The sequence below is a fragment of the Sander lucioperca genome, chromosome 7 (genome assembly GCF_008315115.2).
Source record: "Sander lucioperca isolate FBNREF2018 chromosome 7, SLUC_FBN_1.2, whole genome shotgun sequence".
In the NCBI taxonomy this organism is placed as follows: domain Eukaryota; kingdom Metazoa; phylum Chordata; class Actinopteri; order Perciformes; family Percidae; genus Sander; species Sander lucioperca.
In genome coordinates this window covers 39,905,188-39,928,128 of record NC_050179.1, presented here as the reverse complement: position 1 = coordinate 39,928,128, position 22,941 = coordinate 39,905,188, and the positions used below count along the sequence as shown (strand labels likewise).

The 22,941-nt window shown below is 40.4% G+C and overlaps 3 protein-coding genes and 1 long non-coding RNA gene across 7 annotated transcripts in view; 1 reads left to right on the top strand and 3 right to left on the bottom strand.

Annotated features, from left to right (window-relative positions):
* LOC116040131 (septin-7-like) overlaps positions 1–5,608 on the bottom strand; it is a 58,271-nt gene extending 52,663 nt beyond the window's left edge. For 2 of the 4 annotated variants that reach the window (XM_031285366.2, XM_031285369.2), the window contains exon 1: positions 5,318–5,607. In XM_031285366.2, the coding sequence (XP_031141226.1) occupies positions 5,318–5,356 (39 nt within the window). In that variant the 5' untranslated portion in view covers positions 5,357–5,607. Of the gene's footprint in view, positions 1–5,317 lie in introns of all 4 variants that reach the window. The other 2 variants (XM_031285367.2, XM_031285368.2) reach the window with 2 other exon arrangements.
* On the top strand, positions 1,586–11,146 carry LOC116040136. Its single transcript, XR_004102591.2, has 3 exons — positions 1,586–1,678; positions 9,773–9,779; positions 11,133–11,146. It is a non-coding gene; the product is annotated as an uncharacterized LOC116040136 (long non-coding RNA).
* On the bottom strand, positions 8,202–10,610 carry LOC116040133 (monocyte chemotactic protein 1B). Its single transcript, XM_031285372.2, has 3 exons — positions 10,387–10,610; positions 9,473–9,590; positions 8,202–8,880 (listed from the first exon to the last, which is right to left on the bottom strand). Exons 1-3 carry the CDS (start codon positions 10,451–10,453, stop codon positions 8,766–8,768), a joined length of 300 nt encoding a protein of 99 aa, XP_031141232.1. The 5' UTR covers positions 10,454–10,610; the 3' UTR covers positions 8,202–8,765.
* Positions 11,147–21,292: 10,146 nt separating the features above from the next.
* smpd3 (sphingomyelin phosphodiesterase 3) overlaps positions 21,293–22,941 on the bottom strand; it is a 76,012-nt gene continuing 74,363 nt past the window's right edge. The window contains exon 10 of the mRNA XM_031285348.2: positions 21,293–22,283. Coding sequence (XP_031141208.1) covers positions 22,182–22,283 — 102 coding nt within the window. The 3' untranslated portion in view covers positions 21,293–22,181. The remainder of the gene's footprint in view (positions 22,284–22,941) is intronic.

Here is a 22,941-nt window from a genome sequence, read left to right as displayed (position 1 = left end):
TTGATGAGATCCGTCCAGAAATGCTTAAAGCTCTGGGTGTGGAGGGGTTGTCTTGGTTGACACGCCTCTTCAACATTGCGTGGAAGTCGGGGACGGTGCCTAAGGAGTGGCAGACCGGGGTGGTGGTTCCCCTTTTCAAAAAGGGGGACCAGAGGGTGTGTGCCAATTACAGGAGTATCACACTTCTCAGCCTCCCCGGTAAAGTCTACTCCAAGGTGCTGGAAAGGAGGGTTCGGTCGATAGTCGAACCTCAGGTTGAAGAGGAACAATGCGGATTCCGTCCTGGTCGTGGAACAACGGACCAGATCTTTACTCTCGCAAGGATCCTGGAGGGAGCCTGGGAGTATGCCCAACCGGTCTACATGTGCTTTGTGGATCTGGAGAAGGCGTATGACCGGGTCCCCCGGGAGACACTGTGGGAGGTGCTGCGGGAGTACGGGGTGAGGGGGTCCCTTCTCAGGGCCATCCAATCTCTGTACGACCAAAGCGAGAGCTGTGTCCGGGTTCTCGGCAGTAAGTCGGACTCGTTTCAGGTGAGAGTTGGCCTCCGCCAGGGCTGCGCTTTGTCACCAATCCTGTTTGTAGTATTTATGGACAGGATATTGAGGCGTAGTCGGGGTGGAGAGGGGTTGCAGTTTGGTGAGCTGGGGATCTCATTGCTGCTTTTTGCAGATGATGTGGTCCTGATGGCATCGTCGGCCTGTGACCTTCAGCACTCACTGGATCGGTTCGCAGCCGAGTGTGAAGCGGCTGGGATGAGGATCAGCACCTCTAAATCTGAGGCCATGGTTCTCAGCAGGAAACCGATGGAGTGCCTTCTCCAGGTAGGGAATGAGTCTTTACCCCAAGTGAAGGAGTTCAAGTACCTTGGAGTCTTGTTCGCGAGTGAGGGAACAATGGAGCGGGAGATTGGTCGGAGAATCGGCGCAGCGGGTGCGGTATTACACTCAATTTATCGCACCGTTGTGACGAAAAGAGAGCTGAGCCAGAAGGCAAAGCTCTCAATCTACCGGTCAGTTTTCGTTCCTACCCTCACCTATGGTCATGAAGGCTGGGTCATGACCGAAAGAACGAGATCCAGGGTACAAGCGGCCGAAATGGGTTTCCTCAGGAGGGTGGCTGGCGTCTCCCTTAGAGGAAGGGTGAGAAGCTCAGTCATCCGTGAGGAGCTCGGAGTAGAGCCGCTGCTCCTTCGCGTCGAAAGGAGCCAGTTGAGGTGGTTCGGGCATCTGGTAAGGATGCCCCCTGGGCGCCTCCCTAGGGAGGTGTTCCAGGCACGTCCAGCTGGGAGGAGGCCTCGGGGAAGACCCAGGACTAGGTGGAGGGATTATATCTCCAACCTGGCCTGGGAACGCCTCGGGATCCCCCAGTCGGAGCTGGTTAATGTGGCTCGGGAAAGGGAAGTTTGGGGTCCCCTGCTGGAGCTGCTACCCCCGCGACCCGTTACCGGATAAGCGGAAGAAGATGGATGGATGGATGGATAGAACACAATACTTAAGCGAATTTAAGACTTTTTAAGGACTAACATTTTGATTTTAAAATGTTAGACTTTTTAAGACCCCGCGGAAACCATGGACTGATGATGGTTATTGTTGCTTTGTTTAGAATTGTGCCAAATAGTAATTTTATAAGTGACTATTGGTCGGACTGTTGAGCTAAAGCTATGCTAGTGGCAGCTGTCACTTGTTGTCATAGCACCTCCAAACATCCTGGGCTGTAGTAGCTGTCTCAAGCCAGAGAAATTTAAAGAGTAAAGAGACAACTATATTATTATTTCTGAGACAATTAATTGTACAGCAACATTTGGAAAGTCAGGCTCGCCAGCTGCTCTCTCTCTTCACCACCGAGATATCTCTTCATCCTGTTCTCACTTCCCCATCACTCTCTACCTCTCTCACTCCCAGTCTGCTGTCGGATAACACCCCCCCCAATCACTGTGCACTGCCCTGCACGCTACGCGGGGCAAACACAATTGATTGCTGGCCTGCCTGCCAGTGAACGCCTCTCAGGCTCTGTCATGCATGGCGCCGATGGAAACCTGCAACTCTGCACTGATAGGTCGGCTGAAAGAGGGGGTTTAAAGGCACCTGCAGCTTAACTTTGGACCAATTTACACTCCCAAATGAGGGCACAGAATGAACCTATCTTTCGTTGTGAGAACATAAAATAGGCCATAATAAGGCTATTTCCATGCCACTGCAGATAAGTGCTAGTGTACACTCGTCATATCCGGGCTTCTGTACTTGAGACTACTGCTTCCGTCTGATGCATCTTTTGCGCACTATGAACACACAACAACGTTTAGTAGCCAGTTTATGTTGCACTTAATAATTACTGCCAAGTGTGAATACAAGTGACCATGTGCCATTTGTCACACCACAATCATACATTAGTGTTTTTCAAAACCAGACAATAAAAACAAAAAAAAAAGACTTTCTGTGCCAACAGTTTGGGGAAAACCTATTCTAACTCCATAAAGACCCTTTCCTGTTTCAACATATTAGTGCACGAAGCCAGGTCCATAAAGAAATGCATTACCCGGTTGGGATGTAGAAGAACTTGACTGGCCTGCAAGGAGCCCTGAGTTCATCCCCATCCAACATCTTTGGGATAGACTAGAACCTTATTGGCCAACAACATTAGTAGCGGACCTTAGTAATGCTCTTGTGGCTGAATGGAGCCAGGTTCTTGCATCTTGTGAAAACTTTCTCAGAGGAGTGGGAGATGTGTGATATTCAACATTCACATATGGTTAAACTAGGGTTTAACAATTTGGGGAAAATATCTAATAATTGCGATTATGGAAATGAACAATTTTGCATCATTATTATTTTGATTGAGAAATATATTAAAATGGTCATTGTGTGATTTTGTAGCAAACAAATATGTTTTCTTAAGTCTGTAGAATATGATTTGTAGGCTGGGAGATCTCCGCAGCACCACAAAACTAACTCAGAATGGTATTTTGACACATATTTTGCCTTTAACAAATATTGCACCTGCTGAGATTTGGATATTGTCTGTATCAGCATTGACTCATCATTATGAACAAATGTTGATCTAGACTTTCACAATTACAGCCTCAGAGAGCTTTCCTAGCAACACAAAAATAAATGCCAACGGATATGCATTCAAATATTCTGCACTATTTGAGGAGTGTCAAAGTTACCAGTATTCTGTGGACGTTTTGGACACAGAATGTGGGAAAAGAAAAGGAAACAATCTATTTGCCTTGTCAATACTATGTGATGCATGCAGCTCAACACCAGGCGTAACTACCCTGAATGAGCCTGAAGCACTTTCCACCACTTCCATGTTTGATCCACCCACATACAAGTTTTATGTGTGTAATTATGAATGTGTTACACAAGGTGCCAACTCTGACGGTGTGTGTTTGTGTGTGTGTACACGTCTTGATAGGAGTCTGTGGATCAAATGGTGCACTATATGAGTTAACGTGCGTGTGCAAGTGTGTGAATGCATCAATATACAGCATGCATGTGCGCATGAATTAGAAACCCTTATGTTGACGGGGACCTTGTGTCTGTAGCACATAAATAGGTTTGTAGAGCCTACGAGAGACACACAACACGCTTGAAAGGTCTTATTTCTAGCTAACGATAACTGTATTCATCATAGCATCACAACCACTATTTGCAATGCTGCAATGGCACTTGTCACTTTAAAAATAAATCAATATGATTACTAATGTAGTTCTTTTTCATAAAAAAAGTGACTAAGAGAAAAACAGGCCGGGAAAAGAGGGAAGTAATGGGGGATGAGAGAGAGAAAGGCTAGTCAGTCTATACTATTACTGTTAACCCCTCCCCCAGTCCACCCAGTGGTGATAGTAGCTGCCTGGTTCACTGACATCATCTGTATTGCAGAGTCCACCCCCCCCTCCCGGCATGCATTCAGCAGCTGATGCTGAGGCCCTCTAAATGCTTACATATTCAACTTTGATTTAGTACATATTGAATATTAATCATGTAATACATATTGCAGCTCTTAGCACTGCAGTAGGGGGGCAGAAATCATTTGAAAACAATGCCTGTGTAATTTCTTTCTTTTGTTATTTTTAGCAATGAGCACATTGCTCATTGCCCACTGCTCCTACACTAATGTCTCTGTGCATAATGTGTATGGCCACCCCCTTAGTGCAATGCCAAGGAAAGTCACTGACATTCCACTCCGACTGTCTCACAAACAGATACTGTACAAAGTAAGTGCCAGTGTACAAAGCCCTTAACAAAGCAAAGCAAATGTGGTCAACCAACAGGGTTCTTCTCGCTAAACGCAGTTGTTGGACAGTCACACCAAACTGCTTTCGACAATTAAGCAGTTTAATAAAGAGTTGCTATCTACAGTACATGTACATGTTTGGGAACACAGTTTAATACCTCTAGTAGTGAGTGATTCCGACATTATTGTTATGTATACAATACAGTCCACCAAGCACTATTTCACTCAATTAAATTCCCTTTTTTATTTACATTGATCGTGGTCTAGCTAAACTGCGAGATTTCTTAAAGGAATTTGGCGAAGCAGAGCAAATCTCATCTGGGATCATAAAAACCGACCACCATAGTGTGGCTATCATCTCAACTGTAGGCTACTAAATTACATACTTTCACTAGTAATATTGTCATGGTCGGTGGGAAAACACGTCTAAACAAAAATGTACTGTTGCCCATATAATATATGTCCACACTGCAACGAGGTCTAATTGAAACCAGACCACGTAACCCCCGATACGTGCTGTTCTAACGTTCAGGGAGCCTTCAAGCCAGCCTCAGTTCAAATAACTGCTATTTAAAAGACAACCTTATAGTGTTATCTCTTTGTCATTTGGTACATTTAGCAAACATTGTATCCACCAAACATGATCTATTGCAACAAAAATGCAAATGATGTTATACTTTAGCCACCCATAACCTCCCTTTACCAGAGTAACGCTAACGTTACAGAGGTGGGAGGCGTGATTCATTTCTTTAAAACGATGGCATTGAATGTTACTGAAATTACGTCTTGTTTAGTCAACCACATTATGCCGATGTTATCAATAGACTATATTGATTTGTCAGAATGTGCGAGTGGTGTTTCTTTCAAGTATATGTCTTTTTAGTTATGCAAAATATCATAAAACAAGCAGCTATTAAAGGAGCTTGGTGTTTAGTTTTCTCCATATATCAGAGGTCGGTACCAGCAGCAACCATAACACACGGGTATGGTTAAATAGGGTAAGGTTATAGAAAACAACAGTACTGTCAACACTTGCACGTTGGTCCAACGGTACTTGAAAGACAAATGGACTTACAGCGATGCTGGGAACCGCAGTCTCTGGTCGCTCGATCATTGTTGTTACTGTGCTGTCACAGCCCAGCCTGCACGGACATAAACTGATTAACGTCCACAAGGATGACGGAGCGGAGAGAAATACGCTCTTTCCACCCTAAAACCCGCAGTTTGGTGTAAACAAAAACAAGCAGTGCGTCCTGTAAACGAATGAATGAGGTTAAATTACATATGGCCGCTGACGGATACTACTACCAGATGTAGCGTTAGCACAGTGAAGAAAAATGCTTAACGACTGTTTTTTTCCCTCACAAGGCAAACAAGTGAAATGTATACAGTGCATCCGGTTGATAATTTCAAAATAATGTCTGTTTTTTTTTTTTTTGGACAAGAAACACCAGTATCATAGTTAAGCTTTTCAGAAAAGGCAGTAAAAGAAACTACCTCATGGCAAAGTACCATAGGTATATACAGAGACGGTTTAGTATAGAGGATCTTTGGTAGGCTATATATATAAAAAAGTACAATTATGAGAACTGACAAGTGACAAACCTAGGGCGTGATGAAGGCTCTTATTTTGAAGGAAAATAGGCCTAAGTTCCGGTATACCACTGGCTGTGTGTGGCCAGCTTGCATCTGGAGACCTGGATCCATCTTCCTATTGGTCAAACACAAATGTGATCGGCCCGGCCTCTGATCGTGTGTGTGATGCCTTCAAGTGCTGGAGGCAGACACTTGCTACCTTCAAAGACTGTTGTGAATAGCGTTACTAAACATATCAGTCAACCGACAAAGTGGTAAATGCGGCTTGACATTCATTTGGCCATACCATGGGTAAGTATCAAGTAAGACATATGTGATGCAAAAGCCACAACACATAGGGGAAAAAACTGTATAGGCCTATATTTGCTTATCAAAAATAGATTAGGGGAGCATTTAGGACCAGCATTGGCTCTGAGGAGATCATGACATACAGCAATGTAGTTATCACATTTACATAATAATGGCCCAATAATGTTATTTTTATAGGTAACCCATGATTTGTTGTTAGGTAGTCAGAATACAGTTACTGGTGGTTTGGTGGCAAGGGCGTAACGGACAGGGCTTTACATGATGGTGCCCTCTGCCCCCCCACACAACAGGACTGAGTTGATTTGAACGCACCATAAGTAGGCGAGTGTGCACATTACTCAGGTTAATAACTTATAAAATAATAACTTTAAAAATCTACTAGCCATGTTGGCTGGTGATCAAAAAAGTTGATTTAAAGCCCTGGCGGTGAATGTCATAAGAAGCGTTCCTATCTGGTGCTATCCAGTAAATCACTGTGATTAGATGGCTGGAATGAAAAGAATAAAGTAGGCCTATATCAAGAAGTCATCACTGGAAGCACCATTAAAAGCATTGCGTGTCTCTTTAGTAAAGCTTCTGATGATGGGAACTTTTCTTGTTGTTTAGCCCACAGTTAAAGGAACAATCCCAAAGATTTGCATGCTCTTGTGATGGTGGCTTGGATATGATGCTAAGTGGTCCATTGGCGCGCTCTTGTGGCAAAGAAAGCAACTGCCATCTGACGTTCCAGCAAATTTCTTGTCCAAAAACACACTTGTTCTTAACTCATGTAGTTCAGTCATATCTACAGTACATAATCCCTGGATTGTAGTCTGAATGTGACTGTAGGTGCCTTTGCAAATATCATTTTTTTTGGGAAATAAATATTTTGGAAGAGATCCTTAGACCCTATCAATCATATATAGAATTAAACTTGTCCATGCTGTACTGTCCAGCATTGGCGATTTTAGACCCTCTTTAGTTGTGTTGTTGTTCTCTGTTTGTCTTTGTAATTTGACTCCATGACAGTGAAAATGAGGGTCGCCCCTCAATGATCTCTCGAGGATAAATAAAGGTTGAATGATTGAATGCATGTACTGCAATGAGCAAGTGTGTGTTTTATTGCTTAATAATTCAATGTGTCATTTGGAAGAAGGAAATGTGGTATCTCCCAAAAGTTCTGGCTTTAAGGAAATAAGTTTTTGGCACATTTTCAAAAACTCATTACTTCAGTGCTGCTAAGGAATTCACTGTTATCACACAGACACAGGATCACACACATCTAAGCTTATTTATCTGCGAGAAAGCTCCTTAGCCTTGAAAAGGAAGATCAAAAGCAATATGAAAATGTGAAGCTAATTTGCAGCACTTGGTATTTCTTTGCATGTCTCCATCCCTTCAGCATTTACGGTTCCACACACTTGTTTATGTAATATCAAAAAGGGAATGAATCCAATAAAATAGTTAACCCTTGTGTTGTCTTCCTCTCGACTATATGCAACTTGTTGTCCTCCAGGGTAAACATTGAAAATCAACCCTTTTTTAGACACTTTTTTCAATGTTTTTGACTTTTTTTTTTAAAGTTGTTGTTGCTATTTTATTTTGATGTTTTTGTTGCTTTTTCACCAAAGGATTCACACCACTAACATCATCTTATTACCACTAGTTTTACATTTATTTTTGGAATTCATGGACAACAAAACCTCATTTATATGAAATTATGGCCTACCTAATTTTTGAGTAAAAACAAAAGGCCGAAATTGTGAATTATTTTTGACAAATAGTTAAGATTGAGTGGATAATCACAGACTGTCAAAGTTTAGTCAGGGTACTGTTTGGAAACAATTTAATTTTTTTAAATGCTATAAAATGTAATAAAACACCCAAAATTCCTTATCCTTAACTTTACCTGCAAACAAACGTTGTATGGAACAGCCCATGTTATCTTTGGGCAATTTGCTTGAAAGAAAACCCAAATTTCTCATGTAGAAAATTTGAAAAAGTGTCAAATTTGACCCAAGGACAACAGGAGGGTTAAATACATGTAGAAACTAGAGAGAGTGGAGCACGGCCAAACCTTGACATATTATCTTGCTTTAATTCAAGAGGATCAAATTAGTAGCACAAGTATACAGAAATCAATGTATTCTATTCAAATCAATTATTTGTTGTCAAATTGCATATCTGAATTCAAAACAGACTGTAAATGATCATCGCTTTACTTTATAGAAAAAATAGACAACAAGCTCAGAATGGTTCATAAATAGTGGGGTAACCCGTAGCTTATACTATACTTATGACAACAAGTGGAGTTGGGAGGCATGGCTCTTTGACAGAGTATGAAAGTAGCAGTAGTTTCTGTAAGTCAATTTAAACTACATTGCAACAGTAGTTCACAGTGTTGACGGTCGGACTTTGAGTGTTGTATTAAGCGAGCACATACATATTGTTCCATATACTTAAATTAAACATTGAAATCAGAAATGTAGAAAATGGTATGTATAGAAATGGCTCTTACCAAATTCTATCCATGAGTATGTTACAAAACACAAACATATTTAGCATATACTGTATTAGGTATATATGTTGCATATAGATAGATAGCTGAAATTGGAGATAAACTGGCCACGTTGCCCTGGTTACAGGTTGGACGTCTCTCCTGGGATGGATTTGGTGTCCAGGTAGCTGATGAGCTGCTTCACCCAAGTGGCTGAAGGTCTGACACACAGCTGACGACCGGCCACTGTCTTCAACCTGAACACACACACACACAGAAAGCAGACAGTCAGTGCATTCATGTGTAGATACAGTACATTACATGATGTCGGTGATATATGGCAGTGTTGTGGTACTCAACATCAGTCTTGGTCTTGAGACCAGTCTCGAGTCCACTTTTTCGAAGGACTCAGTCTCGTCTCGGACCACATTTTTTACTCAGTCTTGTCTCAGTCTCAGATGAAGAGGCCTTAGGATTTTATTTTTAAGACCGGTCAAGACCACGGCTGCAGGGATATCACTAAACTGTGTTAACATCAATACTGTGATTGGATGTCAGCCAAATCATCGGTAATAACATTTGGCTACCTAACCCTGAGGACTTTATTTGTTTTCTGTGGGTGTTTTTAATTTGAGGAGTGCCTATGGTTAGCATTTTTAATGTTATGGGGTCTTGCAGCGTGGGACTCGCACTGGTCTGGTCTTGGTCTTGGTCTCAACCCCTCAAAGTCTTGGTCTTGTCTTGATGTCGATACACTCTGGACTTCTGGTTATCTGGTGATAACTTGGTCTCGGTTTAGGTGGTTTTGACTACAACACTGATATATTGCTCTAAAGGTTGTGTACTTACAAGATGGCAGGGTTGGAGCACCGCTGGCTGGTCCGGATGTAGCCAGCCACTCTGTCTCTAGGCACCTCGTTCTCATTGAAACGAAAGCAGCATCTCTTTGGGCCGACACCACGCACACCTACCAACAAACACCTTCAAATGAACAACTCACAACAAACACGCAGACTCATAGACATCATGTGCTTCTTCCATTTTTGTTCCCTTTTTAATTTCCTCTGGGCCTGCATGAGGCCAAATCTGAAATCTGTGTCATTGCTCAGTTGTTCCACCAGTAAGTATGTAAGTTAGTATGTAAGGAAGTTATTAAGTAAGTAAGTAAGTACGTTATTAAGTATATAAGTAAGTAACTTATTAAGTAAGTTATTAAGTAAGTAAGTAAGTAAGTAAAATGTATTTATAGAGCACCAATCAGCCTATCAGATAAAACTCACAAAGTGCTTTATATCAAACAAACAAGATGATACATAAAAAAAAACACAACACACAATTAAAATTACAAAGTAATACATAAGAAAGTAAAGTGTGGACAGGCCAATCAAAAGCCTGATTAAGACGGGAGGTCTGTAACTGATAACAACATTTAAGAAAGTAAGCCGTTCAATATTGTGAAAAAGGAACATTTGAATAATATTTTAGGGTGGATTTGTCTTTAAAAGTAAGACTGGAACAATTTCATACAATTAGTGTATGTGGTGCTGGAACCATCAAATCACGGTTTCTTAACCTTTAAAGCTGCACTAATATATCTTTCAGCCACTCAAAGATCTTTTCTCTTTTTCTCTTTTATGTTTTTAATATGTATTTTTATTTCATTTGAGCCTGCCCTGTCTAAGACAAATTTCTGTCACTCATGACAGACAATAACGTTTTTCTTATCTTATCTTATATCATCTTATTATCAAGCCACTTCTTACCTTCACTCAGAGTGATGGCAGCCAGCATCAGCACAACCACAGACAGAGCGAGACGAAGAGCAGCCATCCTGAAGTGTGTGTGTGTTCCCTTCACTGTGTAGCAGTCGATGCTAATCTGAGTTGAGCTGGCTCAACCTGTTCTCTCTGCTGTGATGACTTGGACTCCAGCTGCCTCCACATTTATACAGTTGAGGGGGGGGAGACCCTGAGCTCCATTCAGGGATTTCTATATGACGTGTCAGTATCTCTCACCTTTATCTGTGTGCAGGGGGGTTACCAGGAGTGGGAGTTTCATGTATGGGCTTTTTTGTGCATGTGTTTGTGTTGAAGTCTATTTCACTTCCCTAAACAAATTGACATTCAAGAAGGAAGTACTTGCTTTGTTTTCAACGTGGTTTCCCCGTGAATTACTCACTGCTTGTTTGATTGGGACCAAAACTACTGTACTTTCTGCTCGCCGCCTTCATGTCACAGCTACACAATTATATACAGTGGGGAGAACAAGTATTTGATACACTGCCGATTTTGCAGGTTTTCCTACTTACAAAGTATGTAGAGGTCTGTAATTGTTATCATAGGTACTCTTCAACTGTGAGAGATGGAATCTAAAACAAAAATCCAGAAAATCACATTGTATGATTTTTAAATAATTAATTAGCATTTTATTGCATGACATAAGTATTTGATCACCTACCAACCAGTAAGAATTCCAGTTCTCACAGACCTGTTAGTTTTTCTTTAAGAAGCCCTCCTGTTCTCCACTCATTACCTGTATTAACTGCACCTGTTTGAACTCGTTACCTGTATAAAAGACACCTGTCCACACACTCAATCAAACAGACTCCAACCTCTCCACAATGGCCAAGACCAGAGAGCTGTGTAAGGACATCAGGGATACAATTGTAGACCTGCACAAGGCTGGGATGGGCTACAGGACAATAGGCAAGCAGCTTGGTGAGAAGGCAACAACTGTTGGCGCAATTATTAGAAAATGGAAGAAGTTCAAGATGACGGTCAAGCTCCCTTGGTCTGGGGCTCCAGATCTCACCTCGTGGGGCATCAATGATCATGAGGAAGGTGAGGGATCAGCCCAGAACTACACGGCAGGACCTGGTCAATGACCTGAAGAGAGCTGGGACCACAGTCTCAAAAAAAACCATTAGTAACACACTACGCCGTCATGAATTAAAATCCTGCAGCGCATGCAAGGTCCCCCTGCTCAAGCCAGCGCATGTCCAGGCCCGTCTGAAGTTTGCCAATGACCATCTGGATGATCCAGAGGAGGAATGGGAGAAGGTCATGTGGTCTGATGAGACAAAAATAGAGCTTTTTGGTCTAAACTCCACTCGCTGTGTTTGGAGGAAGAAGAAGGATGAGTACAACCCCAAGAACACCATCCCAACCATGAAGCATGGAGGTGGAAACATCATTCTTTGGGGATGCTTTTCTACAAAGCGGACAGGACGACTGCACCGTATTGAGGGGAAGATGGATGGGGCCATGTATCGCGAGATCTTGGCCAACAACCTCCTTCCCTCAGTAAGAGCATTGAAAATGGGTCATGGCTGGGTCTTCCAGCATGACAACGACCCGAAACACAGCCAGGGCAACTAAGGAGTGGCTACGTAAGAAGCATATCAAGGTCCTGGAGTGGCCTAGCCAATCTCCAGACCTGAACCCAATAGAAAATCTTTGGAGGGAGCTGAAAGACCAAATATTAAGTTCTGCTTTTCTGATGTATCAAATACTTATGTCATGCAAAAAAATGCAAATTAATTACTTAAAAATCATATAATGTGATTTTCTGGATTTTTGTTTTATATTCCGTCTCTCACAGTTGAGGAGTACCTATGATACAAATTACAGACTTCAACATGCTTTGTAAGTGGGAAAACCTGCAAAATCGGCAGTGTATCAAATACTTGTTCTCCCCACTGTATACTGTATATGATTTTAGATAAATGAGTATTACATTTTTTTTGTGTTTCTACTAGAACAGGGGTGTCAAACCCAACGTCATTAAGGGCCAGAATGGAAAATGAGAACCACATCAAGAGCCACACATGTATAGTTTGACATGCTTTTATTTAAGAGAAAAAGTCAAATAATTTGACTGTAATATTATATGTCCCATATAGCTATAGTTGGCAACAAAGTTCCTTAGCCATCGTAGAAAAAAGTGTAAAAGAAGACCGGAGAAAGCGACAAAAACGTTGAAAAAAGCAACAAAAAAACAAAAAAAAAAAATGCAATAAAACATCGGAAAAAATGGCCAAAAACTTGGTAGACTGAGTTTTATGTTTTTAAATTCATTTGAAAATATACGGATTATCTGTGGTAAATTCTGTGGAAAATCTGAAGGCAATAACCTGTGAAGTATCGGTTCACAAGTTGACATTATTTCATTTGAATGAGTTTGAAATAACTGGGCCAAATTAGAAACATGTATACTAAATTATATTTTGTTAACTCATTAACCCTAAGTCGTAGGGAAAAGAATTCAGACAAAGTAAAAATAAATAAAGAACTTGGAAAGTTAACACATCTCCACACCAAGCAGAAAAACAGTCTGCTAAATTCAGCAGGTTTTCATTCTGGATCACTGCTGAAAACTGTAAAAAAGTATATATAAAAAAGTTCGGCAGATTGCATTTGAATCTGATCATCAGTGTATGTATTGTACCGTAACAGGAGGTGAGCATCTGTCTGACTCATATTGCTGCTCTCTATACTTTTTGCATGATTTAGTCATAATAATCTTCTTACCATCTTTGAACCAGTCATATGTGAAGACACCTTGCAGCAGCCTGAGGATCTGTATGTGATCTCATATATATATATATATATATATATATATATATATATATATATATATATATATATATAAACTGGATATTTCAATTAGTTGGATGTAAAAAGATATCCTAATTTTTGAAGTTTCCTTCTTCAACATCAGTTTGGCTGTGTCTTGTGTTGTGAAATAAAATAAACTCGAGCTGTTCACCCTATTGGACAACAAAGCAATTATTTTCCAGAAGTAATTCTACAATAAAGTTGTATGATACAATAATCTTAAGATAGTGTACGTCACAGTCTCAGTCATCATCATCATCATCAGCATTGGAGATTGATGACCATACGGTTGAAAGCCCAGAGGAAACTTTTAAATGGATTATTTCCTTCAAAAATACTTATCTAAAGTCAAGAATGGACTTCTATGCTGATTTCTAGGATTGGAAGAGGATTAGGGCTGCATGTAAAAAGTTATTGAGCTCTGAGTTTAAAGTTAGAATTCTGGGAAAAAAGTTCTCAGAATTCTGACTTTTTTTTTTTTTTTTTTTTTTAAACTTCAGAAATCTGAGATTAAAGTCAGTATTCTGACTTTTTTCTCAGAATTCTGATTTAAACTCAGAACTCAAATACATTTTTCACATATTGCCCTAATCCTCTTCCGTAGAGACAAGATAAATGATGTCATGTTGAGATGGATACGTGTCAGTTTCCTTAAACATGTTTTTCTTTTTCAAACAATATATGAAAAAAATGTATATTGAAAATAGTTACAGTACCAACCCTGCTTTTAAGAGCTTTTTTCACTGAAAACAGCAGCTCTCTGCTAAAAACCAGGCTGGTGAAGGAGGTGAGACTGAACCAAAACAGTAAAACCAGAGGTGGAAAGTAACCAATTACAATTACTAACGTTACTGTAATTGAGTAGTTTTTTGTGTACTTTTGCTTTTTGAGTACTTTTACTTTTTGAAGTATAAAAAATCTGTAATTTTGGGCCCCTGGGTAGCTCAGCTGGTAGAGCGCACGCCCATATATAGAGGTTTACTCCTCGATGCGGCCACAGGTTCGACTCCGACCTGCAGACCTTTGCTGCATGTCATTTCCCCTCCCCCTCTCTCCCATTTCAAGTCTTCAGCTGTCCTGTATAAATAAAGGCCTAAAATGCCCCAAAAATAATCTTTAAATAAAAACAAATCTGTAATTTCACTTCTACTTAAGTATGCTTGCTAGATTTTAAATCACATCCGTTACGGAGTTAAAAAAAAAAGTCAAAGTCAAATTTGCGCCATTTCATTTCATTTTCATGTTTTTATCGGTCAACAAACTAAAATCAAATGTCTTTGTGTGCCCTTATCAAAAGACTGCGATTTAATTAAATAAAGTGTAATAAGTATAAATAAGATATATAAATATAACAAAAAGTAAAGTAATTTCACTTGTACTTAAGTAAAAGTTCATTAAAGTAATAGTAGTTTTACTTGAGTAGAATATTTTTGTTGGGTGATAATACTTTCTGGGTTTGTCACTATGACGACTCCTTTGACATGACACACAGTTATTTGACAAATCATTCATGAAAAGATATTGACTATTGCAGCCTTAAAACAACTTGTTAAGATGTTTTTGTAATACAGTCGGTACATACTATTGGAGAAGCAAAGGAATATCTCAGAACTGTTTATTTTCTCTGCAAATTGAATTGAACTGTACTGGGAGTTACTTGGAAATTCAAAATTAAAGCCTGTTGATACAGTATGTCACACATGGCTGATGTCACTTTAGTTTCAGTGTAAGGGGAGTTTTCACACTTGACAGAGCCCCCCCTATGTAAATGTTCACTGCTAGATTTCTCCCTCTGCTCATGAAAAGCAGAAGGACTCCTTAGTAGCTTCTTTCACTTCGTCATACTTTGTCCCTTAAGAGAGACAAACACAGGTTTCTTGTTTTGGTTTGACCTTAATGTTGTATTCAAATACCGGCCTCACTTGAGTTCCTCAGGCCCACATGGCCAAACCCACGAATTGTGGTTACCAAGGTCTTGACTCCGGTATTTTCTCTGAGGTGTATGCTAAAAAAGACATGTAATATATGTCTTAAAATAACTTGATTTTGGTGTAGCTAATGCCTACTCCCCAGGCCTAGCGCCAGGGTAAAATGACTAAGAGGTGCAGGTAAAAATTGCGAGGGGCTGTTTTTCTTTTCATAAAGTAGGATAAAATTAACTATTTTACCCAGGCCTGCCGCAACATGGTCAGCACTCGTAAATATGGCATTTCTTGAAGCAGTTAAGTTGTCTATTTTATATCTCTTTTTTAAATAATAAGTACGACTTGACAAAGTAACTATTTAAAAGTCAGTTTATCAGCTTTAGGCTTTCATTAATGTTACAGATCGAACACACACACACACACACACACACACACACACACACACACACACACACACACACACACACACACACACACACACACACACACACACACACACACACACACCTGTGACTGCGCTCTCCCAGTGCGTGCTCCTGGTTGTAGACACTTTGGTCCCGTAATGGTTGAGCTAAAATATTTATAAAAAATGTAGCTAGTGCAGTTACATTAAGTTAATGTTAGAAACTGCTAACTTTTGGGGGCTTTTTTTAATAATTGCTGAACAACATTTTTCCTGACTTTTTTAGGGCTTTATGTCGACCAAACTGTAAGTAAGTAAGTATGTGCTGTGCATAGCGCATTAACCATAGAAAAATAACAATAAAATAAAATAAATACACTGACAGATCAGTGATTTAAGCTAAGACGACATCAATAGACAAACACTTAATTACAGACATAACAGGGTAAGACAATTAAAACACAGGGGGGGGGGGAAGGCCAATGTAAATAGGTGAGTTTTGAGCCTGGTTTTGAATATTAAAATTGAAGGGGCATTTCTGATGTCAGCTGTCAGTTGGTTCCACAGCTGAGGGCCAGTAACAGAAAAGGCTCTGTCACCTTTTTGCTTAAGCCATGGGACATGGAGGAGACCTTGGCTGGAGGATCTGAGGGACCTGGGGGCTACATGGGGATGAATGATACCAGCTCTGTAGCTGGGGGCCAGGGCATGAAGAGCTTTAAAAACCATCAGCAGTATTTTAAATTGTATCCTAGACTGGACTGGAAGCCAGTGCAAGGAGGCTAGGACAGGTGTAATGTGTTCACGCTTTTTTGTGTTCATCAGCAGCCTAGCCGCTGCATTTTGGACCATCTGAAGCCGTGCCACCAGAGTCAGAGGGAGACCAAGGTAGAGAGAGTTACAATAGTCTAGGCGGGAGGTTATAAAGGCATGGAGGACTTTTTCCAGATCATTGTATGACAGAACAGACTTGAGTTTGGAAATTATTCTTAATTGTAAGTGAGAAGATGCGACAATAGAGTCAAAGATATTTGACTTTTTCGACTAAATTAAAGCATGTCAATAAACTGTATATGTCTGGCTCTTGATGTGATTCTCATTTTCCAGTGTGGCCCCTTAGTGAAATTGAGTTTGACAATTCTGCTCTACACCCCTCTAGTGAATTTTTTTCACTAAGTGCCTTCCACCTGGTGAGTTCCCTCTCATCCAAGCCATAACAATGTTTACCCTTTTTCTCCCATTATTTGAATGAGCACCTAAGGGACTGAAATGTCAGGCTCCCATCACATAGACTTCCTGTATAAGAGGCCCAAATGCACCTCGTTACTCTTTTGGTACGTGTTGCCATTGGAAATGAAAAGTCAGACGCTTTCAGTGTGTTTGGGCCTTAGGGCTTACCATGGACACAACACCAACACAAACCAAAACTTTGCCTTTACACCTTCATCTTTAATCAACCAATCAGCTTCTTTGCCCACTACTTTCTTCAGTTGTTATTAAAAAATATGCAAAAATACAAACACAGAACAATTAGCAAAAGAAATAAACCCCAAATTATAAAATGAATTACCTCCGCATTCCAACTTTTAAAAAACAACACAAAAGTGTAGTATCATCATGAAGATGTTGCACTACATACTGTAAGTCCCATTGTTTGGACGCCTTGGATCTCTCCATGCTTGATGATGAAATGTTCGGCAGTATTCAGGTGTTGTGCAATAAAATCAGACAATTAAAAAAACTAAAGCTTATTAATAAATCTCTACATCGGCTACCACTTTGCTCCCGCCCAAACCATAACTTATTTACCCTAAGAGCATATTCTCACTGAAACTTTAACTATAATAGACCTATAGTGTATTTACATGACTATTTACCAAGTCAATAGTGAGGGTTTGATCTCATTTGAAGTTCACCTAAGCAGATGACAGGATTCAACCTAAAAAAGAAGACTGAATTGAAAAAAAGCACAGATACAAATCTCAGTAATATGAAGGATATATTAGTCATAATCATAATGAGTCATAAAGAGACAAAGAGAGTGTCAGAGCAGCCAGGTGACCTGTGGACTCATACTGCATGTAAAAATGACAGTTGAACATACATAACAGAACAACCAACACGCACGCACGCACGCACACACGTTTCATTCAAACGTCAGTTAGCACATTTGTATTGAAAGAATATAACACGATGAGCTGCCCGAACAAACGTACACACATTTGTGTTAAAAATTAACACTTCTGCCAAAAAGTTGTTGTAAACATTGTTCACTGTGCAGACCATGGAAATCAAACAGTATCTGACAACCTAAACTGTTACTGTAACGCATGTTTTATTCAGAGAAACAGGCTTCTACATTAGTGATTTTCCACACACACCACTAAAAAGAAATATACAGCAGGGTTTGGTAGTTGTCCTTGTCATGTTGACTGATAACAACAGGGACACAGACATGATCCATGTGTTCCCAGTACGGTAGATCATTGATCTGGAGATTCCTGCTAACACGTTAGCGCACATAGTGTTGAGTGATAGGGAGGCCACCATTGCTAAAACCAATTCATCTTTTAAAGCAAGGATATGCACATTTAAAAAAAAGAAATTACACAATTTACAAATTGAAATTACAATTCCTAAGGAATAAAACACACCGTTGCTCAATTCAATTCACTCAGAGGTTTGTGCAGCCTTACTTGGTCTGGTATGACCATAGACTGTAAAAATAATGGACGAAGCTTCCGGATCTGAAAAGTAAAGCCAATGCGGAAGTGCCTTAAACCTGCATTCTATCTAATTCAAGGCTCAAAACAGCAGTCCACAAACCAATGGGTGGTGTCACAGATGCTACGTCCATTATGTTTTACAGTCTATGGGTATGACTAGTAGCTTTTGGTGGCTAATGTTAGCTAACTTGCGTTAAGTCTTGCTGTTGAGACCTGCTTCCATATTATTTTCTAAAGTTTGAGGCAATGGTAGTGGCCTATCACTCAACATAGCATAGTTCACAGGCAGCACCATGGCAAACAGGTCTACAGGGGACACAAGGACACTTATAGTATCTACATGCCTTTCAACAGTTACTCACTAAACACTGCTCTTTACAAAGTTCCAGCTCCTGTTTGACACCATGGTCTGTGTGGGTCTGGTACGCATTATTATTAGCCTGGTTGACACCAGACCCACTCTCAGTTGTAACTGAGAGTGGGTCTGGGAAAGGTTCATTCACAGCTCTTTTCCAAAGGAGCGTCACCAACGGACGATGCTCAAATGCCTCTGGGCACAATTGGATAGTCCTTCAACCAATCAGACCAATGATCTGGGTGACGTAGTAGCGACAGCGGCATCAACAGGTTGCTGCCCTTCGGTGGCCGCCATGTTGAATGTAAACAAAAAGATGCTTGCCGTTGCTGCGCTATTGTCATCATGTAAAGCCCGCCTCAACGGTTGTGATTGGTGCCTCGATTTGGAAAAATTGGAAATGGGCTTGAATGGGCTCTTGGACTTGCAGAGCAAATCTCAAATTTGCCGGAAGTTCTTCAGGGTTTTCCCAGGCTACGTTATTATGGAACCCAAGAAACTTCTAGGAAAGACCCATCCTTCAATAGCATTCACACATTACTATTGGCCAGGCGTCCATGCTTACGCAAGGTAACGTAACCCGATTTGTTCAGGTCCTATCCCCTGACCAATCGGCTATCCTATCCTTAACCACTCAAGGTCAATGCCTAACCCCAACCAATCGAGCTGCTTCGTAGGACGTGACTTGCCTAGAAGTTACATGGGATCCATAATAACGCGTCTGGTACAGATTGGGAGTTGAATAAGATAAGATAGACTTCATTTATCCCACACTGGGGAAATTCCCTTGTAAGAGCAGCCCCTCCAAAAAAGAAAAAAAGAATGCTATTCTATAATAGCATTATTATGAGTTCAAATAATCCAAAGGTTGTCATCTTTGCATTGCTGTAAGGTATATTGTTGTCCAACCAGCAGCAGAAGCAGTGTGTCAACAATGTAAGATATAGACAGGTGAGGGGAGCAGAATTCTAAAGGTGTGTTTAGACTGAATGCTAAGCACATTTTTTAGCCTTGTGCTTACTGTGTGTGAATTTGACTGCTGGACTGTGTGCGCAGTTTGTGTTTATTTGCCACAAACAGCCAATTTAGTCCGTAAATGTATGTTGCTAGCTAGCTAGCTGCAGCTAATGTCTGCACATACATTAGCTGTAGCTAGCTAGCAACATACGAATACAAGATATGACTTCAACACTGGTTCTTTCTGTGTTTTAAAAAAAAAAATCATTGTTCTAATCATCTTAATGTTCTTATATATGTTAGTGCAACTGTACATTTATGTTATGTTATGTTATGTTCAGCAGTGCAAATGTACTGCTTGTGTGCTTACGTGCTGAGGTGTTTTTTCCTGTTCCCACACTGTTCTTATCTTTATGAGGATAGTCTGAGAGTTGCTTTTTTTTCCCCTCTCCTCTCCTGATGTCATGCTGTATTGTCCCTGCGAGAGTTAAGAGAGAGTTGTGATGGCGGCGCATATGGCGACTCGGTGTGTCTGTGTGTGTTGCTTTAATGTGACATGCACCTACAACACCAGGACAAATTCCTTGTGTCTGTAAACGTACTTGGCAATAAAGCTTTTTCTGATTCTGATTCTGGGGTTTATGAGTTGGAGTCATTGAGCCTTGGGATAAATGCAACACTTTCACTTAAGTTGAAACATATCTAACTTGGCGGTTGCGTTTAACGTTGCGGTTTGTGTCTATTACTTTAAATGCAATCGCACCGCCTCTAAAGTTTGTTTCGCTTTCAGTCTGAACACACCTTAAGTTGTGTTGCATTGTAGTATTACACTGCTTCATGTATTCGTGTACCTGGTATGCTGTGTGTATTCATTAGCCTTTGCACTACTTGAATTGTGCATTATTTGTAGGTGGGCTGTCTTAATCTTTGGGACTTTTAGAACATTATAAAATGTGTTTACGTATACTTGGCATATTGTACAGGGTGTGTGCAGCGTGTAGGTCTTCAAATGTTTCTGTAATCTGAGGTTTTGCAGTTGCGTCACAATATGGCTGTCATCAGGGTGATCCATTGGACAACTGGCTGTGCTCTAACCAAAAACTGGGCTGTATACTGTGTGTTAGCTAGTGCACAAATCAGACGTGCTCACAAAACGGCGATGGCTTGCTAACCAGATAGCTACATTGGTTTGTTAGCTAACAAGCTGACAATATCTACTCAAGTCACATGTTGTCATTCGGGGACCTCCAATATGGCTGCCAGAGGGTATGTTACATCACCTGAAAACCCCCTGTAAATGATGTGTGTACATGTTTGCCTGCTTTATGTAAATCTTCAGTATGTTTCCGTGCACACCCTCACGTGTGTTCAGTGTCATCAGCAGGGTGGAGTCTCACATGCACAAATGTCACACTGGCATACAGTAAGTGTTTGTTACAGGGAAAAAATGCTTCTTGACTCGTCAAGCAGCCAGAATCAAGAAAGCAAGTGTATCAAGATGCTAAATTCATGTTGTAAACTGACACCGTTTCCCATCATGCATCCGCAAAGCCTCAGTTCCCATGATTACACCAAAAACGTCCGGTCTAATTTTCAACCAGTCATGGCGGAAAAACATGCTATAAGCATTTCAATGCATCTAACAAAACACTTTCTCCAATTCCATGTCCCTTTATACAATACCTCTTTTTTTCTTCTTTTTTTTTTTAGAAACATACCATATAGTAATAAACAGGCATTTAAACTCCCTATAAAAATTCTTCTTTTAGAAAGACTAGTTTTGTTTTGTTTTTGTTTTTTAGAAAAAAAGACACTTGTTGAGGTTCCTGGGACTGACGTGGGAGTAGTAAGGTGAACGACCAGTAGCCAATCAGGAAGGAGCATGACACAAGGACACACATGGTCAGTGTAAAGGCCAGTCAGTAGCTGTACGCTTCATTCTTATCACTTAAATTAGGTGTTTTTCTTTTACACACAGTCACTAAAGAAGATCCGACTGTCCCTGAAGGTAGAATCATAAAAAAAACGCATACTTACTCTACGGCTAAAACAGATCCAATAAAAGAAGGGTGTGTAAATTGGCTACATGAAAACAATTCACTGTAAATAAAAACCTTCAGTTCAACAGGGAGTGTTGGCGAAGAAGAGTGGAGAGGCCAAGAGATATTCAACAGTCAAAATGTCGATCAGTTGTGTTTGTGTGTTTTAGGTGCTGTATTTAGTGTGTGTTTGTGTGTGTGTGGGAGGTTTACCCAGGAAGATGAATATCTTTCTGGCTTTCTAAACTGAATTGCCCTGCTTATCTCTCCCCTCCAGAGTCTTTCTCTTTCATATCACTCCTCTGCTGCCGCTCTCCTCCACCTTCTTTATATCCATTCATCCACTGAGTGCTCCTCCAAGTGATTCATCCGTCTATTTCGTTTTTCCTTCAATCCTTGTGCAGAACTGCATTTATAGTCTTTCTCAAGCTGATCCGTATCTGCAAACTCTTAATCTCCTCCTCTCTTCCTGGTCATCTGTCACTCCTCCATGGTAGTATTTAAAAAAAACAAACAAAAAAAGCTCAGGTGGTCAATCTAAGGCTCCTCTTCCCCGGTGGAAACAGCCAATCGCATGGCCACAGACAGGTGGTCGGTGAGGCCGGCCAACTGGGTGACGAAGCTGAACTCCTCGATATCCTGCAGGAGGAGAGGAGAACTGTCATCAAGTCTTCAGTATCTCACCTTCTATTTTGTACAACTTTAAAGTTACCTTCATTTCAAAAGCACACAAAAATACAAATCACTAAAATAACTCAAATGTCACAGAGTATGTTTACATGCACACCAATATTCCACTATGATTCCGAATATGGCAATATTCCAAATTTGATTCAGGTCATGTAAACAGCATATTCTGTTTTGATATTCCGAATTAGGCCTTTTTCCAAATTTAGCATTTTCTGATTAAGACATGTGTGATATGACTTTATTATTCAGGTTTTAGAGGCATTCTTTGGACATGTATACAGTGCATTTGGAATATGCATTTCAATCAGGGTTTTTACCACAGTTTGCAACAGTTTACGGGCAGTTTACAGCTTACGGTCAGTGCTGTGTGTTGCTATGGTTGTTGGACACAAACTAGTCTCGCATTGCCAGACCTTCCTCCACAGTGCTGTGGAGGAGGGTCATAGGGAAGATGTACAAAATGCCGTTATACGTCAGAGAGTTAACTTAAACTGTATTGTGTTAATTGTTTAAAACAATATATATAAACATCTCGACTTAGTCAAGATCAATAAAAAAATAAATAAAATGAAATGGGTGATGAAATTGGGTTTGTGGTTTGTTTATG

Coding starts and splice junctions, on each gene's coding strand:
- LOC116040133 (XM_031285372.2), bottom strand. CDS start 10,453: ATGGCTGCTCTTCGTCTCGCTCTGTCTGTGGTTGTGCTGATGCTGGCT. Junction 9,591..10,386: donor TGCCATCACTCTGAGTGAAG/GTAAGAAGTGGC, acceptor GTTTGTTGGTAG/GTGTGCGTGGTGTCGGCCCA. Junction 8,881..9,472: donor TGCTCCAACCCTGCCATCTT/GTAAGTACACAA, acceptor GTGTGTGTTCAG/GTTGAAGACAGTGGCCGGTC.